The sequence below is a fragment of the Cricetulus griseus genome, chromosome 2 (genome assembly GCF_003668045.3).
Source record: "Cricetulus griseus strain 17A/GY chromosome 2, alternate assembly CriGri-PICRH-1.0, whole genome shotgun sequence".
Classification (NCBI taxonomy): domain Eukaryota; kingdom Metazoa; phylum Chordata; class Mammalia; order Rodentia; family Cricetidae; genus Cricetulus; species Cricetulus griseus.
In genome coordinates, this window is record NC_048595.1 from 8,381,444 (window position 1) to 8,399,292 (window position 17,849).

General features: G+C 52.7%; 1 protein-coding gene across 1 annotated transcript; it reads left to right on the plus strand.

Moving 5' to 3' along the window:
• The first annotated feature begins 213 nt into the window (after positions 1-213).
• Positions 214-9,862, plus strand: Agtrap (angiotensin II receptor associated protein). The gene is made up of 5 exons (XM_027398194.2): positions 214-364; positions 5,530-5,564; positions 7,374-7,479; positions 8,088-8,283; positions 9,242-9,862. The coding sequence occupies exons 1-5, from the start codon at positions 338-340 to the stop codon at positions 9,358-9,360; spliced, it is 483 nt and encodes a 160-aa protein (XP_027253995.1). The 5' UTR covers positions 214-337; the 3' UTR covers positions 9,361-9,862.
• The last annotated feature ends 7,987 nt before the right edge of the window (positions 9,863-17,849 follow it).

Genomic DNA, 17,849 nt, shown 5'->3' on the forward strand with positions numbered 1-17,849 from the left:
GGCTGTCTTGACTGCAGGAGGTCACCACGTTTCCACTTAGGCAGCTCACTGCGCCCCAGGCTGCAGAAATCCCGACTTTCTGCTTGCAGCACCGCAGCTGGCTGGGGCCTAGGCGGTGGCAGGAGCCTGAGCCTGGCCTCGGGAGCCAGCTGCTAGACGCTGTCTCCTAGCAACCCGCTGCAGTCACGTGGCCGCACGAGTTGGCCTCACGTGGCTCACCGCCGAGCCACGGTTGGAGCTGGCGCAACGCGACGGGCGGGGCTTGGAAGTTTGTTTCCGAGTTCGGAGCCCAGGAGTCCCCGCGACCGTCGTGCAGGTGCCCTCCGCCGGGGTCGGGATGGAGCTGCCCGCCGTGAACTTGAAGGTGGCCGCGCGGCCGGGGCGGGCGGGGGTTCAGGGTCCTGGGGACCGGAGTCGGAGCAGAAGGGAAGGTGCAGAGCCCGAGGGAGGAGGCAGCGGACACCGGGAGGGACACCGGGACCGCCCGGGCGTGTGCTCCTCATGTCCCCAGCAGCAGGACAGGGACACCTCTCCTCCTGAGGTGTCAGACCCCGTCCAGTGCAGTCCCCCTGGGCCCCGCTGTGTGTCGGCACAGGTTAGGAGAAATCCCGTGTCCCCAGACAGTTGTTCTCCCAAATTTCCGCACGCAGCGACCTTATTTCATAATTAAGAAGCAGGAACTGCACAAGTTTCTCAAAAGCAAAAAGCCCCAAAGCCTGTGCGGGGCAGCCGATGGTGTCTTCATTTCCTGAGTTGTTTCTTTTTCTTTCTCAGCCCTCCTGGTTTGCAGCAGAGGGGCTGGCCTCTCAGGGACCTGGAACTAAACCGGCCATCTTAGGCCTTGAAACCCTTAGACTCCCAGGTGTCAACGCATTTAGCACCCTTTGGTGTCTGAGAACAAAGGGACCCAAGAGATAGGTGGCTTTGGAGCAGCGACGACGTAAGGCCACAGTGGGGTGACTACACATGGGCTAAGCTGTGACTTGCTCTGCCCGGTTTCCTATCTGGCTGGCCGCTGTAGGGAGACACGATCGGAGCAAAGGAATGGGCATGGGTGGACGCCTTAGCCGGGGAGAGCTTTACAGGTCGCTGTGGGACTTGTGGCTTTGGGTACTCACTGTTGGAGGCAGCCTGGAGGTCAGGCTGTGCCGCGTTCTGCTCACGCCTGCACTCACATAATTAAGAGGACTGCGTGAGTCCTGGTGGTAGAGCATTTGAGTAACCCACACCCGGCCTGGGCTTCATCCTAGCACCCCTCCCACCCCCCACATGCAATAATAATAATAATATAGGAACAGGTGAGAAAAGAACTGGCGCTCGCCTTTCATCCCAGCACTCTGGAGGCAGAGGCAGGTGGATCTCTGTGAGTTCGAGACCAGCCTGGTCTACAAGAGCTAGTTCCAGGATAGCCTCCAAAGCCACAGAGAAACCCTGTCTCGAAACAAAACAAAACAAAACAAAAAAAGAACTGGTGTTTGTGATAGGGCTGATATGTTTTATTCATTTGAGTTGGGGTCTCCTGTAGTAAAGGCTAGCCTACGTAGCTGAGGGTGACCTCCAATCCTGGAATTGCAGACCAGTTATGCAGTGCTGAGATGAAAACCAGGGCTTCTTGCCTGTAAGGAAATGCTAAGCCTGTGTTGCTTACTGATCTCAGTCATCCACTGACAAAGCTGAAACCGGACTCTGTCATTTTTTTTGTTTTGTTTTGAGTCAGCATCATCTAGCTCTGGCTGGCCTGGGACTCACGATGTAAAGAGGCTGTCTTTGAACTCACAGAGATCTGCTTGCTCTTGCCTCCTGAGTGCTGGGCTTAAAGGCCTGCACCACCATATCTAGCCAGAGAAGCCATAGTCTCTTAGAGAGATGCAAACTTCAGCTTAGATCATGCAAGTAAATTGCCATGGTCCCCCAAGAAATAAGTGGTGCAGACAGGATTTGAACCCCTGAAGATGACCCAGCTCTGGGGGCTTGACATTTCCTAGTGTCAGCTTACTTAGGACTAACATTGGTTTTGATGGCCTGTGTCAACTTTTTTATCCCGATATGCACAGAACGTCCATCACAGGTGTGAGCTAGACGGGCTTGTGGGCCCAGGATGCAGAGACTGGTCCTCCTTTGATCTGACTGACAAACCCTATGTCTCCATGGATCTTGGCTGGGTCCAGTCAGAAACAAGTGAACAGTAGCGGTTGTGAAATAGCACATAGGAAGAGCAAACAGTCACTTTTGGGTTTCACATCAACATCAACGACTGGGTTTTGATTGTGTGTCTCAGGGTTAGGGACATACTGAATTATTCATAATCTGAACTCCCCAATGAGCCTGGGTGTTTTGGTCATTTTGTCTGCAAGATCTGTACCCTATGGAGGACAGCTGGGACACCTTGGCTTTCAGCGTCACTCACTGTCCTTTAAAGGCATGCCTAGTATGCCCAGTTCAGCTGGAGTGGGCTAGGGGGGCAGGTGAAAAGAATCAGTTGCCCCAGCCTCTGTTAATGAAGTCTGTCCCGAGCTGGGTCCCACCCATGCTTCTCTCATGTCAGGTCGGACTGGACTTGTGAAGTCTTGGGAGGAGGAGGCTCTGTCTGGAGGAGCAGGGGAAATGACAATTGGCAATGAGGCCTGCTGTGTTGAGTCCTTCACATACCTCCATCCCCCCGTCCTCTAGAGCCAAGGAGTGGGGTGTGATGTATCCCTGCCGACTCCAAAGTCTGCCAGATGACCAGGACAGGGCCTGCCTCTGTCCTGGGTAGCCCTTGAATTCAGCTGTCCTAGGGGCATCTATCAGGCCACCAAGTGTATGCACAGGGCACACTAGGCTGTATGAAGCTGAGGTCTGGAAAGTCTCTATCCTCTCCTCCTCTGGGAGTTGTAAACAGGCTCATTTTGTTTTCTTGTGGTAGAGTACCACATGCCTGGTAAACTCTCTCTCACTGAGCCACAGTCCACAGCCCCAAACAAAGGGTTAACCCTCATGGCCCCTGCACTAATGCTGACCCGCCCTTTCTAAGTCAAACTTCACTCTCCTCTGCCCTGCCTTTGCCTTGCAGATCCTGACAATGGACAGAGGAGCTTTGGGGCCAGGTTTTAAGGCCAGGAATTGACAATGTTATCTGTGTAACCTTGAGGAGGTTTCTTGACCTCTCTGGGTATCAGTTTGCTCACTGTAAAAAGGGATAGAATTGTGCCTTCTAGGGTGATGAGGGTATTAAAAACTCAGACCAGATGTCCTGAGCTGAGGTGGCGGCGGTGACTGCAGCATACATCTTTAATCTCATCACTTGGGAGGCAGAAACAAGCGGATCTCTGTGAGTTCAAGACTAGCCTGGTCTAACCGAGCACGTTCCAGGACAGCAAGCCAACCCTCTGTTGGGAAAACAAACAAAACCAAAAAAAAAAAAAAAAAAAAAAAAAAAAAAAAAAAACACCTCAGACCTGAAAACATTTGCAAGCCCCTGAAACAAAAACAGAAAAAAAACTCAGGGCAGGTGATCTTGATCTGAGTCGTCGTTTGGCTTTCTAATTGGACCTGGTGTGTTGGGTCTCTGCAGCATGAGTTCTGCTCCATTTGGCCTTGTAGACAAAGTGGGTAGTGGGTTCTGTGGAGTGTGCTCAAGGAGCAGGTGGGCTTTGACGGAGTTACTGGAGAGAGAGGATTCCACCCAGGAATAGGGACAGACAGCAGTCGGCAAGAACTGGCAAGGGCCAGCTTCCCCTGAAGACAAGGATCCCTTGGGGTAGATGCTCCCAGCTCTCTGTGTGATGGTGAACACACCAAAAGGAGTCTGTGTTCCCATCCATCACCCTGTGACCACTGCTGCCCTGGCTCGCTGGCCTTGCCTGGGGAAGAGCCAGGCAGCCTGCTGTGGCTAAGCTCTGTTGTGCAAGTCCCCAGCCCAGGCTCCTTTCCTGCTATGGCCTGGCCCTTCCCAGTTTCTCTGTGAGAAGTCTGGTCTCCTATTTCCCTGAATAAGAGCTAGCAGGGACAGTTCTGTGTTCACAGCAGGCCACTGGCCCCTCCCTTGTGCACTTCCAGGAAGGGCTGGGCCATTTGGTTCTGTTTCTTCTTGCAGCTTTCTTGGAAGTCACATCTCTGAGGGCTGATTATATTCCCATTACAAAGATGGAGAAACTAAGGCAGGAGAGACTTAGGTGTTACCCCCTGCCACCCTACCACACCCCACCCCACCACCCCAAGATAGGGTTTCTTTGTGTAACAGCCGTAGCTGTCCTGGACTTACATTATAGTCCAGGCTGGCCTTGAACTCAGAGAGATCTATCCACCTGCCTCTTCCTCCTGGGTGTTGGGATTAGAGGTGTGTGCCATCATGCCCAGCTTGAGGCTTAGTCTCTTGATAGATTTCCTTTCCCATGGGTGTCCTGCACTATCAACTGTGGCCATATTCCTTTGAGACAGGTCTCTCACCAAATCTAGAGCTAGACTGACAGCCAACAAGCCCCTGTGAGCCACCTGTCTCTCACCCAACATGGAGCTCACTGATTTGGCTAGCATAGCTGGCCAGTGAGCCCAGGGGCGCTCCTGCAGGGTTCCTGCCTGTCCGCCTTGGTCCAGTGCACCGCCTTGTCCTCAGCCTAACTCTGCCAGCTGCACCAGCAAAGCTCCTGGCCTCCAGGAAGCCTCTGCCTGGGCCACGCCCTCCTCCCACTCCGACAGCTGGTCCTGGCTCCCTGCCATGGCCTGACTGATTAACTCCCTTACCCTCAGTGCTCAGCCCAGAAGCCTGTGGCCCGCTCTAACTGACCACAGTGCCCTGATCCCATGGCATCTGCCCCTCTTATCTTAGCTCTCCAGGCAGTGCCCTCTGAAGAGGCCAATCCAGGACTGTGATTTCAAGGATGCCAAACACAGAAATCCTGGCAGGCCAGAGGGATCTTGTCCTTATCATGAGTCACACTGTGATGTCTCCTGCAGAAAAGTCTAGAGCTCCCCTCAGTCATTAAATGTGAAATCTGAGCCGCCAACCCACCAATGCTTTTGAACCCCTCCTCTCCCTCTCCCACCTCTCCCCTTCCTGTTTTTGGGTTTGTGTTTTGGAACAGGCTTAGGTTAGTCTTGAACTCATTATGTGGCTGAGGATGATGATCTTGAACTTCCCACCTTCCTGCCTCCACCTCCTAAGTGCTGAGATTACAGGCGTGCACAGCTGTGCCTGATTGGCAGAGGTTATACAGTGTGGGGATTGAACCCCCGGCTTCAAGTATGCTGGGCAAGCACTCGACTGCCTGAACTTTACCCTTCTCCCCTGCTCTTCTCTCCCAGCTACTGTGGCTGTCCAAGGGCTCCCCAGAGGAACCCCTAATCTTTGAAAACAGGGGTAGCCAGACTCCTCTTTCTCCTTCACCACAGACCCTTTGCTGTTGCTGGAGTTTCTTTAAGACATTTGTGAGACCCTTGTGGATGCCAGGCAGGGGTCTCCTGTGTGTTCTGGCTTCATAAGCTTTGTGCAACTGTGACAATACATTCATTCACAGACTTACTTACCCAATCCCTCTCCTTGTGCCATAGGTTATTCTCCTGGTTCACTGGCTGCTGACAACCTGGTGAGTGACTCTGGGTGTTTGGCTGCATTCAGATGTCTTGTGTTGTGTCTCCTGGGGTCTGTGTCCACACTTCCCTAGGGTCAGCGTGTGTGTGTGTGTGTGTGTGTGTGTGTGTGTGTGTGTGTGTGTGTTTGTTCCCAAGTTCTGTTGGCCTGGTCAGGTCCCATTCTGCAGTGTTTGAACCAGTCACAATTACCAGTCCATTTGTCCAGGGCTATGTCTGCCTTCTGTCTATCCAGCGGGATAAGGGTTGACCCCTATAGCAGTGCTTACCAACCAAACACCTGCATGGGGCTCTAGGAAGATTTCTCAGCCAAAAACAAGTCAGGAAACCACTGAGATCACCTGTGTCTTGCAGGCCTTGAGGTGCTGTGCACATGCCAACAACTGTGAGTGATGGAAGCAGCCAAGCAGGGCCACTTTCCTCCAGGTCCCAAATGGGTGGCTAGGCAGAGCCCACACCTGCTGAGATAGAAGGACTGGAAAATATCAGGCCTCATCACCCACTTGCCAATCCCAGGGTTCCAATCCCAGCCCTGCGGCTGAGTGTCAGGTCCCAAAGAAACCGGGACAAGTCTCACTCTGTACCTGTGGCTCCCTCCAGTACTCCTCACCCTGCCCCTACCCTAAGCCTCTCCAGCCAGGGTCTGGGCTTCATGTTCCTTCCCCAGCTTCTGACTCCTCTATAACTCAGCCAGTTTTGCTATGCACTCTCTTGGTTCTGCTCTGGGCTCCTCTCCTGGACCTCTCTTTGTCTGTTTTCCCTTTCTCCTCTTTCTTCTCTCTTTCTCTTCCTCTCTCCCTCTCCCCCACGCCTCTCCTCTCATGGTCTGGTTCAGTCTGCTGGCCATGTTCAGTCTGGGCCCTTCTGGATACCTCTGACTGTTCTCTCATATCTAATAAAACCTTCTCCTCAGCCGTATCTGTGAGCAGTCAGGTCCTCGTTTTCATCCCCTGAGCAGCTAGCTGTGTCACCTGGTTAGTTACCTATTGGGTCTTTGCCTCCTTCCGAATCTATAAAATGAGGCTCGTGAGAACACCTCACTCCAAGAACAGGTGTGCGCATGAATCGATGAACTAGAGTGTGCAGGGCAGGGCCAGGTCACAGGAAGTGCCCATGTTAACAGTGGTGAGCCAGCCAGGCATTGGTGGCGCACGCCTTTAATCCCAGCACTGGGGAGGCAGAGCCAGGCGGATCTCTGTGAGTTTGAGGCCAGCCTGTTTGTCTGAGGTCTCCAGAGCGAGTTCCAGGATAGGCTCCAAAGCTACAGAGAGAAACCCTGTCTCGAAAAACCAAAAAAAAAAAAAAAAAAAAAAAAAAAAAAACAGTGGTGATCCAGTCAGCGAGCTTGCAAGTCAACTAGTAAGTGAGAAAAAAACTACAGCAGAGAGGGCTGGGTCAGGTCAGCATGGGAGCAGATCTCGGGCAACGTTGAGCTCCAAGATGACAAGAAATGGCTGTGCAATCAGGAAAACAAAGCCGCAGGGGGCAGCCAGGAGGTAAGGGTGGAGGTCATGGCAACCCCATAGACTACAGCATAGACGGTATTTCAAACAGGTCAGAAAACTGTTGGGAAGGTTGGCATGGAGGAGTCACGTGATCTGATCCACACACTGCCTGCAAAGTGACCTGTAACAGAGAAGCCGTGGGCCCCATGCTGGCAGAAGAGGGTAGATGAGGCCAATTCAGGGAGCCAGGTGGTCTGTTCTCAGGGAAGACTAAGACCCCTGGAGCAGCGGAAAGGAACTGTGGGAGGGGCGGGCAGCTCAGGGTGGTGACTGGCCGATTGATAGTGTCTCTCTATGCAGGGGCTGCTTGTTGAACTCAGGCTCCTATGCCTGGAGCAACTTCACTATCCTAGCCCTGGGTGTGTGGGCTGTGGCCCAGCGGGACTCTGTTGATGCCATAGGCATGGTGAGTGGAGAGTGGGGTGGGAGAGGGCAGAGAACTGCCTTCATCTGTCCCTTCCTCATATCCCACCCTTTTCTGTTCTAAAGCCTTGCACCTAAGCCTCCCAGGGTGGAGAGCCACTAGCTGGGCTAACTACACAGCTCCTGTCCACTTAGGGTGGAAGTCACAGAACCCCAACTTTGGCTATCCTCCCAGGCAATATGACCTGTTTCAGGGTTGTCTTTGGGGGGAAATGGTGTGACGGGAGGCCCAGACAAGAGGGAGCACCCTTACTTTGTAGACTCAGAGTTGACACCAGCCTGAGGTAGGAGGTGCCCAGCTTTTCACAGTGAGGCCACGGCTCCTTAGGAGAACTGCAGAAGGGCTTTCCCCTGTTTCCTTGTAGCGTAAACACCAAGGGACTGTTCCTCTCAAATTCTGGAGCCAGGTGTTGGGCCCCATCATGGCCCCAGTGGCAGGAAATTCTGGGGCAACAGGCTGGAGCCAGATTCCTGTTCCTGCTCCTAGGTCATTCAGGAGGGGAATGCCACCATAAAGTGTACCCCAGGCTGGTGTGTGTGAGGGTCTGGGGGTTGTCAGTGCCCATGATCCCACAGTGGTGTTTCTTGCAGTTTCTTGGTGGCCTGGTGGCCACCATCTTCCTAGACATAATCTACATCAGCATCTTCTACCAGAGTCTTGCCTCCAGCGACACTGGCCGCTTCAGTGTCGGCATGGCCATCCTCAGCTTGCTGCTCAAGCCCTTCTCTTGCTGCCTCGTCTACCACATGCACCGTGAGCGAGGAGGGGAGCTCCCACTCCGCCCAGGTAAGTCCCGCACCGTTCTGCCCCTCCCTGGTCCTGTGCCCAAGCTCCTAGTCATTTCTGCAAAAGCCTGGGCCCCAGTCTGGTGTGGGCTTTCCTGCTATCAGAGCTGCCTCAGCCCAGAGCACATGTGAAGCCATGAAGCTGGTCAGCGGGCATCCTCCAGTTTGGGCCTGCAGGTGGCTGCAGGGACAACTCCTTCCTTCTGTTTCCACCTAACCCTGTATCTGGAGCTGTGCTCTCCCGCCATGTGGGATGTACCCCTTATGGTCAGACACAGTCCTAGCCAGTCCTCTCACCTATGGTGTAGCCCACACTGTCCTCTCTGGTGGTGGGCCAAGCCATATTCCTGCCCTCTCTGACCCTGTTCTCCTGGGAGAGCTGGGCGTGGTCATGATACCATGAGAGAACACTGAGTCAGGGCAAGAGTGGCCTGTGGCTGCCCACTCTGGCTTACCTCAGCACTGTCTTAGACCTGCCCAGGTATGGAGGGAACAGACGAGAGGATGAAGTCCCAGAGCCCTGGGGACTTGTTCATGGTCCCAGGACAAGTGTGTGGAGGGGAATGTGAGAGACATGGCCCCTTAGCCCCCTGGGTATAGCAGCTGCGCCAAGCTCTATCTATATCTATGAGTCCTTGTGCCTGGCCAAGAGTAGGAGAGGAGCCTGTGGGCCCAGGGTAGCCACCACTCATCAGATTCCTGAGCGTGTGCTGCTGGGGGCAGGCAGAGATGGCACGGCAGCCAATAGCCATGGACCACAGGGCCTGCTACTTAGGTTTGAACTCCAGTGTTTGTCTTGCCCTACACAGACAGGAGGATGGGGTGGACACTGCCCGCTAAAGGCTCTGTGTCTAGGCGTTTGCTGCAGCCTGTTGTCCTTGGTATGGAGCACTAACCTGTGCTCAGTGTAGGCCCCACGTTGGTCTCATTTCCCTATCCTCGCGTTCCCTGTCCTCTAGATTTCTTCGGACCGTCTCAGGAGCATAGTGCCTACCAGACAATTGACTCATCAGATTCGCCTGCAGCCCCCTATGCCGTTGTGGAGGACAAGGGCCAGGCTGCCACCCGGGGGTACTGAAGATGCCCCCCTCCCCAGTCTTCCTGGTGCCCAGCAGGATGCTTGTCACCTCCTTTCTGGACCTGCAGTGGAGTGTCCTCCATTCCCTGCCACAGAGGTAGCCTGAGTCAAGTACCTTGGAGGTCACAATCCTCTGGCTTCCCAGCTAAGAAGAGCCAAGCCCTAATCTCCAGGGAGCAACCCCTCCAACACACCTGCTAGCCCCTGGCTAAAACTGTGCTGCTTTCTCCACCTCCTACTCCATAACTGTACCGTGCCCCTGCCCGACAGTGCTGAGTGCTGCAGGGCTACGCCTTAAGGGCCAGTGATCGTTGCCTTTCAGGCTCTAAAATGGTCCAGCCCTTCCTAGACGCTCTAGGAGCTTCTGGTCCTGCTCAGCCCGTCTCACTGTGTCTCTCACTGCCTGATGGCTTGGTGCCTGGGGACCCCAGGCCTGGGGGCAATAGGTCTGCGGAGGCCCCTCTCAGAACCCTGGCATTAAAATTCAGGGTTCTGTGGTTGAGCTGTGTTTGAGCCATGTTTCATCTCCCAGCTGGGACCCACCTTGCCCTCCTGTGATGACTTCACCTCTGAATCAGTTACAGGTGGAAACTCCTGGCCTGAGGATCCTGGCTCCAGTCAAGCAGGGGAGGCAGAGGAAATGCTGGTCAGCATAGCATGTAGACAATGCCCTTTTGAATCACACGACCCGGCACTGGTTTAAATCTTGCTCTGCTGTTCGTTCGGCAGCCACATGAAGCACTTCCAGTGTCTTCTAGACAAGAGGTGGTTATGACCCCAGTGACCTCAGCGGTCTGAGTGTCAGGGCCCTAAGTAACGAATTGCACAGCCCCCAGAGCCAGTTATCATACTGAGCCTTGAGGCAAGGCATGGATGTCCTCCTCTAGCCCCTGTTCTGACTACAGTTGACCACCTCCTGAGGTGGCAGAGCCAGGGCCCCTACTGTTAACTCGACTGCCAGATCTCTGGGGACAGAAACTTGAAGAGCCACAGGCTGAGGCGAGGGTCCTGAAAGAAACATGAGCCTGTAGACAGGCAGGGAGGCTGAGTGATAACAGTTGTGAAAAGTGAACAGCTTTTCTGGGAGGGTCACTTGTGATTCATCTGCTGTGTCGAGCACCATCCCTTAATCATCAGGTAACCCAGTCCCGTTGGCTTCCACACTGAGCCTGGTGTGAGCAAGCGGGGAGAAGGGCAGTGTGTGCCACTAGAGGGAGTTAGGTGTGACTCAGCCTCTCAAAATCCTTAGGTTTGTTTGTAGCATGAATAATAAAAACCCAGAGACAGATAATTGAGGTTCAATCTGAAGCAAAGCGGCCAGAAAGTTGAGAGTTCTCACCTCTCCCATTGCTCAGTCCTAAGGGGAGCACCACTGAACCTCAGATTGCATCTGCAGACTGCACTGCTCCTCACCAAATCTCAGACGGCTCCTGAGACTGCACTGAGCTCCTTATATTCTCTCTAGTGCTTGGATTAAAGGCAAGAGCTCTTTCTCTTTTAGACTGATTCACTCTCATGTAGCCCAGGGCCTCAAACTCACAGCGATCCATCTGCCTCTGTCTCCCCAGTCCTGGGGTGTGTGCCACCACTGCCCAGCTTCTATGCTGACCAGTGTGGCTGGCTTTGCATTCTCTTCTTCAGGCAAGCTGTATTGGATCATAAACAATACGTCACCACATTTAATTAGAGTTTATGTGTCACATTATAAAACATGAGCTGGGCCCAGAGAAATGGCTCAGCAGGTAAAAGGGGTCCACCACTGAGCCTGACGATCTGCATTTGTCCTCTGACCTCCATACTCATGCCATGGTGTGAGGTCACCCCCCCCCCAATAGATATGTGTTAGAAAGCAAACAACCCAGAATATTAATAACATGCCCTGGGACGCATGTCAAGTTCACGATTGCAGAGGCCTTGGAGGAGGAGGCATGCACAGCCTGAAACCAACGGGATGAAAAACTCAAGTTGTTTTCTCATGTTTCTGTAAGTGTTCTTAGCAGAAGGAAGGCTTGGAATAGGTCAGGCTGTGGAGACAGAAAGGAGGGAAGAGCTTGACCTAAGCAGCTAGGCCAGGTCACAACCTGAGACCCACCCCCTCCTCCTGGTCCCAGGCCCCCAAATCTGACTGACTCTAGGGAGGCTAGAGGAGGGGCATCTCTGGAAGGGATCTCAAAGCAGACTGAGACTAGACCAGTTCTCACTGGTCAAGGACTGTCCCATGGTGGGTGACAAATGGAGGAGAGGCCCTGAGGCAAACAGAAGGGTTTTTTTTTTGTTTTTTGTTTTTTGTTTTTTGTTTTTTTGTTATTGTTGTTTGACTTTTTCGAGACAGGGTTTCTCTGTGACTTTGGAGGCTGTCCTAGAACTAGCTCTTGTAGACCAGGCTGGTCTTGAACTCATAGAGATTCACCTGCCTCTGCTTCCCGAGTGCTGAGATTAAAGGCACACACCACCACTGCCTGGCTAAAATAACTTATTTATTTTTATTTTATGTGCAGTGGTGTTTTGCCTGCATGTATGTCTGTGTGAGGGTGTCAGATCTTGGAGTTACAGACGGTTGTGAGCTGCCATGTAGGTGCTGGGAATTGAACCTGGGTCCTCTGAAAGAACAGTCAGTGTTCTTAACCACTGAGCCAACTCTCCAGCCCAAGCAGAAGTATTGAGGGTACCAGTGCTGGCTGCTTGCCTCACATAATAGCTCCATGAAAAGGAACTTTCGGTGCCAGAGTAGGTGGTTGAAGAGAAGAGACGTACCCTAGAGGCAGTAGGGGGCAGGTCCAAGTGGAGGGCCGGCCCTCAGGAAGCCTGAAGTAGGAGCACTGGTGGTCAGGAAGCAGGTGTGACCAGAATGCTGAGGGTTAGACAACAGAAGAGAAAGTCAGGAACCACCATGGAGACTGGCTTTCACTACACTGAGAGAGCTGGAGAGAGCAGCGTCAGAATCCCATTGTTAATCTGACTGGTTGATACCTTAGAAGGATAGTTTGCATTTGTGGGCTGTGGGGTGTGGAAGCTGTGTCAACTCCTGGACACTGTGAAGGTGGGCCAGCGGGCTCTGCAGACGCAAAGCCAGGATTCACTAATAGCAAGATTGGGGCTGGAGCCTGCAGTTGCCACTAGCCAAAGGGAGGAGAGGGGTACACAGGCAGGCCAGGCGAGGCCCAGAAGGGCTGCGCTTGTGGGGTGGAGCTCTTCAACCAGCTGTTCTCACCACCACCTGCCTTTGGTTCCATAAGTCTCTGTGGCGATTTGGACACAGGACAGCTCCCAGGTTTTAGTCTATATTCTGCCGTTCTAGGGGATCTCCTACCTCTGGTCTGCAGAACTGAAGTCCCCTGTCCAAATTGCAAATTTATAGCTTGTTTGTACTGAGTTGAGTCCTACTGAGGACAAAGTCAGAGAAACTGCCCAAAAACTGCCAGTCTAGCAAGTCCAGTTCTCAACAGCCAGCCTGCAACCCACCCTGCAGCCAGAGAACTGTTCTTTAAATCTCACAGGTGGAGCAGTGAGATGGCTCGTGGAGAAGGGACTTGCCATCAAAATGAGTTTGATCTCTGGGACCCAACTCCTGCGAGCTGTCCTCTGACCACCATATTTGTACTGTGTCACATGACCCTCTCCACAAATAAATGTAATTAAATCCTAACGGTATCCTGAGACTTCTATATAAGAGACAACTGTTTATATTTGCTTTTGCTTTTTTTTTTTTTTAAGTAGGGTTTCTCTGTGTAACAGTGGCTATCTTTGAACTTGCCCTGTAGATCAGGCTAGCCTCAAATTCAAGAAATCCACCTGTCTCTGCCTTCTGAGTGCTGGGATTAAAGGGGTGCACAACCACCACCCGGCTAGACAACTGTTTCTCAATCTCATTGTGCCTCAGTTTCCTGATCTGAAAAGTGGGACTAAGATGGGCCGTTGAGATGGCTCAGTGGGTAAGGGAACATACCGTCAAGTCTGTGACCCGGGTTTGATTCCTAGGATCCATACGGTATAAGAAGAGAAGGTGCTGTCTTCTCATCTCCACGTGAATGCCATGGCACTCGGGCACATGCATGTGCACACACACAATAAAAAATATAAATTAAGATGAAGTGACGATAAGAATCCTGTGTGACTCAGGGGCTAGTGATGGTGGAGAAGGGTGTAACCTCGATGTTTAATAAACGTTACAGCCTGTTGTAAGCATCGCAGTGATACCTCACAAGGGGAAGGGTGACCAGTCTGTCCATCCAAACAGCTATTCATTTACCAGCTGTGTAAACCTCGTGGGGGTACCTTGACACGATTTCAGAAGGCTGGTAGTTCCTTCCGAGGCTCCACTCCGTGAAGCACATGTGTGAGCCAGAGATGGCTGTAGGGGGAATGTTAGCCACGCCCTCATGGGGGCTGGCACAGATGACGCAGACCACGCACACTAGGGCGTGGTCAATGACGTACAAGACCTTAAATACCACGGTCGCGTGCAGGAGGCTCTCTCTGTTCCATGGTTCGCCTGGTTGTACAGGGCTGACTTCGTCGCAAGAGTACTTATATAATAAAACCTTTGCTCCTCAAACTTGCTCTGACTCCTTTGCGGTACGCACTGATTGCGCTCCACTATAGGCGGCCTGCAGAGGCCGGGGCTGGAGAGAGCTAAGCATTTCCCTGCCCCAGTGGCTTGAAAATGAACATTTAAAATTCTGTACATAATAGAAGTACCGCCAGGCGTTGGTGGCGCACGCCTTTAATCCCAGCACTCGGGAGGCAGAGGCAGGCGGATCTCTGTGAGTTCGAGGCCAGCCTGGTCTCCAGAGCGAGTGCCAGGACAGGCTCCAAAGCTACACCGAGAAACCCAGTCTCGAAAAACAAAAAAACAAAAACAAACAAACAAAAAAAAAAATAGAAGTACCTACGACCCAGCATATGAAAGAGCCGGTCTGTTGGTTCTCTACTCCCCCTGCCCTTACGACCAGGGAACCTAGAGTTCCCCAGCTCCCAAAAGGGAAACTGACCTGGGGGCGCACAGATTGGAAAGAAGAGCCTTGGACATGGTAGAGCTGACCTAGAGCTGGAATGTGCTTTATGGAGGCTGGGGTGACTGATGATATAAGAGGACAGCCACTTCTACAAGTGACAAACACGGGTTTAAAGCAGAAACCCAATGCAGCAGACAGGACTGCCGGCCGGGAAGGCAGGTTTGAAGGAGTCTCTCAGAAAAGCAGCCTAGAGACGATATAGAAAGAGGTTCAGTGACATTTACAGATGGCCAAAAGGCCTCATCCACCAGGGTTAGGACGATATTTGTCAAGGTTTTATTTTTTATTTATTTTAACTTATTTGTTTTTGAGACAGGGATCACTATGTAGGGCTGGCTGCCCTGGAAATCACACAGGTCTGCCTGCCTTGTGCTACCACACACCTGGCTTGACATAGTCTTAGAAGAGGTAGGAGGGAGGCTAGAGATCTAACTTGGCAGAAAAGATCCTACCTAGCATGCACAGGTCATGGGTTCAATCCCCAGCACTACTTTTAAAAAATGGGGTGGGGGTGTCACAGAAAGTTTGGGAAATTGTCTAAGGCCACCCAACAACACGAGCCGTGTAACTTGCTTCCAGGCTCTTTCCTCTGTCACAGGTAAAGCACAGATTGCAGAGTGCACTGTGGAGCAGCTCAGGCAAAGGTTTGTAATGTGGAAAATGCGCGAGGTTTGAGGGGAAGCATGATCGGACCAATATCAAAGCATGCCTACGAGACGATGTGGGTTGGTTTCCAGCCCGGAGATCACAAACAATGACGGAAAAAAGTCTGCCTTTGTGGAACTCAGATGCAGGTCCTGGGCCAGAACCCCAGCTCAGAGCGCGTGCAGCTCATTCGGACCTGCAGATGCGTGCAGGCGGGCATCTGCAACTTTGGCTGGGGAACGCGCAAGGCACCCTGGGGGCGGGGTGGGGCGGAGCTAGGCGAGCACGCTCTTGTCTTTGAAATTCTTCCACCTCACACTTAACGTGGTCGTTAGCGGTCCCCAGCGGAGAGCCTGCCCATCCCGGTTCAAACCTGGTTGGTCAAAAGAAAGGTCCCAAGGAAGACTGAGGGCAGGAAACTGGTCACAGGCTCCTACGGTGAGAAAGAGAGGCTCTGAGTGTCCTTATGTGGGCGTGGGGATGGCGGGGCAGGACCTAAAAAACGGGAGTGGCCCATGCTTACAAACCAGCCTTCTCAGCAGAGCTGCCCAGCTGTGCCACTGTGCAACCGGCTGGTGGCCTTTCTAAGCCCCAGTGGCTTCGTTTCTAGAACCGGGAAACAATCTCAGGATGGACTGCGGTGCAGATTAAACAGTAGAATGCCTGCTAATGGCTGACCTGGTGCTTAGAGTGGTACAGTCACTTAACACGTTCATAAGCCCACCGTGTGCCAGACTATTCTGTATGCGTAGGTGAGGCCGACGTCTCCTCAATACACACAATGATGATGCATGCCAGGAGGCACACATCCAGGGCACAGAGAGTGAGGGGTAGGCAGCCTGCTGCCATGGGTGACAGAAGGGCTTGGGTGATGTTTGAACCAGAACTTAAGTACAGGAAGGAGGGAGGAAGGAAGAAAAAAAGAAAAGTAATGAACTCTGAGTGCACTTGCCTGCCTAGCATGCGGAAAGCCCAGGTGTGAGCTCCAGCCCCGCACAAACTAGGTGTGGTGGCACAGCCTGTAATCTCAGCACTTGGGAAAGGGAGTTTAGTATCATCCTTAGCTAAACATAGCAGGCGTGGGGCCAGCCTGATCTACACGGGAAACTCTCGAAGCAGAAGAGAGATAGGAGAGATGGCTCAGTGGTTAAGAGTACTTATTGCTCTTCCAGAGGCCCAGGTTTGGTTCCCAGCACCCACGTGATGGCTCATAATCATCTGTGACTCCAGTTCCTGGAGATCTGACACCCTTAGATTGGCATGGTGGGTGCACACCTTTAATCCCAGCACTTGGGAAACAGCGGCAGGTGAACTTTTGTGAGTTTGAGGCCATCCTGGTCTACATAGTAAGTTCCAGGCCAGTCAGGGTTTTAAGACCCTGCCTCAAAAAAAAAAAAAAAAAATCAGGCTGGAGAGATGGCTCAGAGGTTAAGAGCACTGGCTGCTCTTCCAGAGGTCCTGAGTTTAATTCCCAGCAACCACATGGTGGGTCACAACCATCTGTTATGAGATCTGGTGCCCTCTTCTGGCCTGCAGGCACGCTTGCAGGCAGAAACCTGTATACATAAATAAATAAACTTTTTAAAAACTCAAAAAAGAAGAAAATATAACAATAGAGAGGGGAGAAGCTATGTGGGACAGTGAGCAGGGACCCCTATGCAGAGAGGAACCATCTCCAGAATAGCCGAGGATGTGGCCCTGTGGCCAGGGTATCTCCTTTCTCCATGACTGCCCCGGCCCTGATTTTATGCTGAGGATCTAACCCAGGGTCTCATATATGCCAGGCCAGTGTTCCACCCTGAGCCACACCCCCACCCCAACCCATCTAATTGAATGCACAGCTGTCCACAGCCCATGGAGCCAAGACCTGCCACCAGATGCAAAGAGAATGTGCCTCCAAAGACTATGACTGTCCTGGGGCCAGGTAAGAAGCCTACTGAGCATGGCAAGGTGGTGGCAGGAGGGTCCTCCCCAGGTACCTGCCCATCATCTTCCTGGCTCTGGAGATTTTATTCTCAATGATACTGTACTTGGTTGGTACAGTATCCTTCAAAGGGTGTGGCCTCGGAAGAGAGGGGTCCCAAAGGGGTTTGAAAAACCAAACCAAAAACAAACAAACAAACAAACAAACAAAGAAAAAGAAGCCTACAGAGTTGGTCCAGCCAAGGGTACAAATAGTCCCCAAACAAATTCAAATTCTAACCCCACCCCCTTTTTGGTTTTTTCAAGACAGGGTTTCTCTGTGTAACCCTTGCTGTCCTGGAACTCACTCTGTAGACCAGACTGGCCTTGAACTCACAGAGATCCCGCCTGCCTCTGCCTCCCCAGTGCTGAGATTAAAGGCGTGCGCCACCACTACCGTGTCAGATTCTGATTTTTATGCCTGGATCAGTCCAGGTCACTGGAGGGCAGCCAGGGGGTGCAGCTGAGGGGTGGGAATGTTCTGAGTGACCGACCACAAGGTAAATTGTAAGCTGGCCACCTTTCACTCTTTCCTTTTCTCCCTTTACCCCTTCTCAGCTGGCTGCCCCCTATCCAAAGCCCTCCATGCACCCTGGTCCCAGCTACAGACAGCCTTCCTTCAGGCTCCCCTCTGCCGCCTCCTCTTCCCTGCTCTATGTAGCCAGGCCTCATGTCAGACCACTTCACCTGGCTCGGAGGCCCCTGGGCCCCCGGCCTGAACAATGGCTTCCTCAGGGCTGTGGAGCTAAAGCTCTGACCCTCCCACCAGGAGCCCTGCCACTCCCCAGCTCTGAGGCCTGGATACCCCCTTGGTCTTACCTGAGAAGGCATCACGTGGTTCCCAGGGTGTGGCTGTCTCTCTTCCTT